The sequence below is a fragment of the Mandrillus leucophaeus genome, unplaced genomic scaffold (genome assembly GCF_000951045.1).
Source record: "Mandrillus leucophaeus isolate KB7577 unplaced genomic scaffold, Mleu.le_1.0 Scaffold71, whole genome shotgun sequence".
NCBI lineage: Eukaryota > Metazoa > Chordata > Mammalia > Primates > Cercopithecidae > Mandrillus > Mandrillus leucophaeus.
The window spans coordinates 918636-924635 of NW_012107697.1; the positions used below are offsets into that span (position 1 = coordinate 918636).

Genomic DNA, 6000 nt, shown 5'->3' on the forward strand with positions numbered 1-6000 from the left:
AGGTGTGAACTACCATGCACGGCCAGAAAAAGTGTTAAAATATCAGTTCCCTGAAGGATTAAACACACTCGACATCTTTCCATCATCCCAAGATGGCAAAAGAACAACAGAATTCGAAAGCAGCTGGCAGAATCTAAAGACAGCAAAACAAAAAAACCAAGGACCAAGCCCTTAACAGATCTTTCTCTTTTTTTCTTAATTTTAGTTATTTTTTTTATATATTTTAATTACTTTTTTTGTTCAACTTTTATTCTAAGTTCTGGGGTACATGTGCAGGACGTGCAGGTTTGTTACATAGGTAAGCATGCCATGGTGGTTTGCACTGATCAACCCTTCACTGAGGTATAAAGCCCGGCAACCATTAGCTATAATTCCTGATGCTCTCCCTGCCTCTGCCTCCCGCCCGACAGGCCCCAGAGTGTGTTGATCCCCCTGCATGTGTGCATATGTTCTTATCTTTCAACAGTTCTTTCACCGAGATAAAAGCACCCAACTCTAGAACTATACTTGATAGTTACGAGACATTTTCACAACTACCATCATACCACATGCTCTCAACAGCCCTGTGAGGCAGATATTATAGATACTATCATCCCATTGTACAGATGAGGAAACTGAGAACTAAGGAAGGAAAGTGATCCGTATACAGTTCGACAGTATGGCTGGGCACAGTGACTCATGCCTGTAATCCCAGCACTTTGGGAGGCCGAGGCAGGTGAATCACCTGAGGTTGGGTGTTCGAGAACAGCCCGGCCAACATGGTGAAACCCCATCTCTACTAAAAATACAAAAAATCAGCTGAGTACGGTGGCACGTGCCTGTAATCCCAGCTACTCGGGAGGCTGAGGCAGGAGAATCACTTAAACTTGGGAGGCGGAGGCTGCAGTGAGCCAAAACCCCGCCACTGCACTCCAGCCTGAATGACAGAGGGAGACTCCATCTCAAAAAACAAAAAAGTTAAGTTCCACGGTAGGTGGCAGAGCTAGGACTCAGAACTGGGTCTTCAGACTCTGGATTCCTCCTCTGTTACCAGAACGTACTGAGCCAGCACTGGGGGTAAGAGGCAGGTACCAGCCTGTTTCTCAATTTCTCCCACACACGTGACCTCTCTTGATCCTCAGACATCATGTGGGTATGGGGCCGGTGTTACTATCTCCATTTTACAGACAAGGAAGCTGAGGTTCAGGCCAAGTCTATGTGCTACCAAATAGCAGAACTGAGCCTGGAACTCACACATGCGTCTGAGAGCCCAGCATCATCGCCAGGAAAACCCAGCCTCTCCCTACTCAAGCCTGACCCTCAGCCCTCTCTGCTCCTCCCTGCACTTGCCTTCCAGTCAAGGTGATTCTGGATAAATACTACTTCCTCTGCGGGCAGCACCTCCACTTCATCCCAAGGAAGCAGCTGTGTGACGGGGAGCTGGACTGTCCCTTGGGAGAGGATGAGGAGCACTGTGTCAAGAGCTTCCCCGAAGGGCCTGCAGTGGCAGGTGAGTGCAGGGTCTGAGGGACAAGAGGAGTGGGCCCAGCAGGAGGTCTGCTCAGGCCTCCATGGCCCACTGCATAGTATCTGCCACCTACTTGTCACTGTTCATCCTTGTTGTATAAGGTTCTTTTTTGTTTGTTTTTGTTTTTGTTTTGAGGCAGAGTGCTCTGTGGCCCAGGATGGAGTGCAATGGCTTGGTCTCGGCTCAGTGCAACCTCTGCCTTCCAAGTTCAAGTGATTCTCCTGCCTCAGCCTCATGAGTAGCTGGGATTACAGGTGCCAGCCACCACGCCTGGCTAATTTTTATATTTTTAGTAGAGATGGGGTTTTGCCATGTTGGTCAGGCTGGCCTCGAACTCCTGACCTCAGGTGATCCGCACACCTTGGCCTCCCAAAGTGCTGGGATTACAGGCGTGAGCCACTGTACCCTGCTGTATAAGTTTCTTGAGAGCAGGACTGTGTCTTGTCTACCTTTAAATCCCAGTACTTAACACACAGCAAACAGTAACTATTTGATGAACAAATGTGAGCCAGAAAGGACAGGAAATTGTAACTGAACCTGCCCCATGCGTGCTGTGCCTGGGTGGATTTCAGGCAGAGGGCTAGACGGGGTGACCTTGGAGCGTTCCTCCTTTCTATGAGATCTGTTACTTCAAGTAGACTAGAAAAGAGACTTCTCAGCCACTTTGCCAGCTATTGGTCCTTCTATTCTTTAGTGTTTGCTGAGATGCACTATGTGACAGGACTGAGCCAGGTTGTTTCAATGGATAGGTGTTTTGAGCATAAAACCCACATTCTCTCTTGGGCTAGACTCTTCTACCTTCATCCCCCTGGTGCTTGGGCTCTGAAGAAATAAAGATAGGTAGGAGATGAGTGATGGGGCTTCTGAGGGCAGGGCTGAGTGACTTCCTGTGTATTTGCTCTTTCTTTATCAGAAATCAAATGCCTGTCAAATGCCCTTATCAGAAGTCAAATGCACCTGTCATCCTACCGCCAATAGGACTTCTCACTCAACCTCCCCCTGTGACCTTTCTTGGAGAAGGACCTAGGTCCCTCTCTGAGACATTTCCCCAGGCTGAGCAAGTTGCATGGACCATGGATGGGTATGTGGTCCATACAATTTAAACAAGTTGTATATGGTCTCTGGGTAGAGTGACCACATAATTGATCATCAAAACTGATACCTGTAAGAGCAAAAGGGGGCTCTATTAACCATTGGGCCAGGGCAACAGGTCAAAACAGAGACTGACTCCGGGACGTCTGGTCACACTAGCTACTGTCAAAATGGGGCCCAAATAGACAAAGCCAAATGGAGTAAATTCCCTTGACATTGAAAGTGTTGGGGCTCTGTGGTACCCCCAGTTCTAGGCTGGGGGAGGTTGGACTGATCTCATGATGAATTCTGAGGGGGATGGGCCAGATGGGCCCCTCCTTCCATCTAACCCAGGTTCTTTTCCTCCTAGTCCGCCTCTCCAAGGACCGATCCACCCTGCAGGTGCTGGACCCGGCCACAGGCAACTGGTTCTCTGCCTGCTTCGACAACTTCACAGAAGCTCTGGCCGAGACAGCCTGCAGGCAGATGGGCTACAGCAGGTAACCAACCTGAGCCTCTCTCCTTTTTCCCTTCTTCCTCTTTCCTCCTCTTCCTCCTTTCCTTCCTCCTTTCTTCTCTCTTCCCTAAAAAATACAGGCATTGGAGCCAGGCAGAATGGCTTTTGAATCCCAGCATTTCACTTATAAGCAACATGAAGTTAAATTTCCTAAGCCTCAGGTTTCTCAGGAGTGAATTGGGGGAAGTAATACCAACCTCATAGTACCCCCTCCTTCTAGACTGGAGGCCCTTCTTGTCCTAGAACCATGTGCATTTCAAGATGTGGAAGACCCTAGGGATCATCTAGTCCATGCATCATAGGATGGTTTTGGAACGCCAGTGAGAGAATGTGTGCTGCCCTCCAACACACACACACACACACACACACACACACACACACAACTTCTAGCTTCTTGTGCAGTCCTCTCCTTTCCTTTACTCCTCAACCTTCACTCCTTTGTCCTGACTTTGCCAGAAACTGTTCCTGCCCAGTAATACAAAAGCCAAGTTAACTTATTCAAAGTTTCGTTGGTTAAGATTTAGCTTAAGTGAGCCTAGTTTCAGTGGGGCCCCATCTTCGGCAATCCCAGCTCTGTCTGCAAATTTCAAAAGCAGTTCCAAATTTGCAGTGGATGAAAAGGTGTAAGATTATAATAAGAGTAATCTGCATTTTATATATTTATATTCTTTTGATTTTGGCAGAAACCCAAAAAGATAGTTATTATATCTATTTCATAAATAGGCTCAAAGAAAGTAAGTAACTTGCTAGAGTAGTAGTTGGGAGGTAGAGGGCTAGAATTTGAGCCCAAGATCCCTAATTCTTGCACATTAGGAGTTCTCATAGTGTTTCTGTTTCTACACTGGGTGATTCTTTATTCTCATGTAGGACATCATCTATAAAGGAAGGGGCTGATGAGATGGTTGATCACTCAGAGAGTTTAGCTGGAGAGGATGGAAAGGAACCCATGCATTCAGTTGCAGAGTAAGATAACCTATCTCTGGCAGGCCTCAAACTTCTTCAGGATTCTAAGAGACTGGACCCAGAGACTAGGCCAAAAACAAAAACAAAAACAAAAACATCTCTACCAGGCAGACATCACCAATCGATCACAGAACTCTCTCCCATGGATCCCTCATGCAGCCTCAAAGTGCTTTTTCAGTAAATGCTCCAGGCAGCCATTACAAATCAATCAGAATTATTTGCCTCTCTCTTCTCTGCTCATCAGGCTTCTGCTGCTCTCTACTCTCCACAGGGGGCAACTTCCAGTACCCTCCAGAAAGCACACCCCGCCACCTTCATTTCAAGGAGAGTGAGGAAGTCATGCCCGGCACCTGCTATTCTCCCCTCTTCCCACAGCCACTGAGCCCAGCCTCGCTGCAGCCAGCCCCCACTTCCCACTGTAGTCTAGTCAATTGCTTCGTCAGCCGTCAGCCGTACCTAGCACAGCAGGCTGAGGCTTGATTATGAAACGCGGGTGTCTCCAGAGGATCTTAAGGTGATAGGTTCCTGGAATTTCTGTCCTTTTGGAGCTCACTAAGGCACCAAACCACCTGACTCTTGTGCTTTACAAAAGCAAAGTTCATCAGAATCATTCATTGGGATGGAATCGGTGAACAGAAGTTAACTTTCCTGGGAATGTCCATTTCCACCATATTTCCTCCTTCTAGGTCTCAGATTTCTCTACTTTCTTTCCTCCTCCTAGATTGGAGGCCCTTCTTGTCCTAGAACCATAGGCATTTCAAGATGTGGAAGACCCTAGGGATCATCTCTGTCTCTTATACACATCTATCCCAGCTACTCGGGAGGCTGAGGCAGGAGAATCACTTAAACTTGGGAGGCGGAGGCTGCAGTGAGCCAAAACCCCGCCACTGCACTCCAGCCTGAATGACAGAGGGAGACTCCATCTCAAAAAACAAAAAAGTTAAGTTCCACGGTAGGTGGCAGAGCTAGGACTCAGAACTGGGTCTTCAGACTCTGGATTCCTCCTCTGTTACCAGAACGTACTGAGCCAGCACTGGGGGTAAGAGGCAGGTACCAGCCTGTTTCTCAATTTCTCCCACACACGTGACCTCTCTTGATCCTCAGACATCATGTGGGTATGGGGCCGGTGTTACTATCTCCATTTTACAGACAAGGAAGCTGAGGTTCAGGCCAAGTCTATGTGCTACCAAATAGCAGAACTGAGCCTGGAACTCACACATGCGTCTGAGAGCCCAGCATCATCGCCAGGAAAACCCAGCCTCTCCCTACTCAAGCCTGACCCTCAGCCCTCTCTGCTCCTCCCTGCACTTGCCTTCCAGTCAAGGTGATTCTGGATAAATACTACTTCCTCTGCGGGCAGCACCTCCACTTCATCCCAAGGAAGCAGCTGTGTGACGGGGAGCTGGACTGTCCCTTGGGAGAGGATGAGGAGCACTGTGTCAAGAGCTTCCCCGAAGGGCCTGCAGTGGCAGGTGAGTGCAGGGTCTGAGGGACAAGAGGAGTGGGCCCAGCAGGAGGTCTGCTCAGGCCTCCATGGCCCACTGCATAGTATCTGCCACCTACTTGTCACTGTTCATCCTTGTTGTATAAGGTTCTTTTTTGTTTGTTTTTGTTTTTGTTTTGAGGCAGAGTGCTCTGTGGCCCAGGATGGAGTGCAATGGCTTGGTCTCGGCTCAGTGCAACCTCTGCCTTCCAAGTTCAAGTGATTCTCCTGCCTCAGCCTCATGAGTAGCTGGGATTACAGGTGCCAGCCACCACGCCTGGCTAATTTTTATATTTTTAGTAGAGATGGGGTTTTGCCATGTTGGTCAGCCTGGCCTCGAACTCCTGACCTCAGGTGATCCGCACACCTTGGCCTCCCAAAGTGCTGGGATTACAGGCGTGAGCCACTGTACCCTGCTGTATAAGTTTCTTGAGAGCAGGACTGTGTCTTGTCTACCTT

At 48.5% G+C, this 6000-nt stretch overlaps 1 protein-coding gene across 4 annotated transcripts in view; it reads left to right on the top strand.

The window, feature by feature from the left end:
- The window catches only part of TMPRSS4 (transmembrane protease, serine 4), a 50236-nt gene that overhangs the window by 28802 nt on the left and 15434 nt on the right, over positions 1-6000 (top strand). For all 4 annotated transcript variants that reach the window (XM_011964850.1, XM_011964851.1, XM_011964852.1 and 1 more), the window contains 2 exons: positions 1337-1489; positions 2949-3078. In XM_011964850.1, the coding sequence (XP_011820240.1) occupies positions 1337-1489; positions 2949-3078 (283 nt within the window). The remainder of the gene's footprint in view (positions 1-1336; positions 1490-2948; positions 3079-6000) is intronic.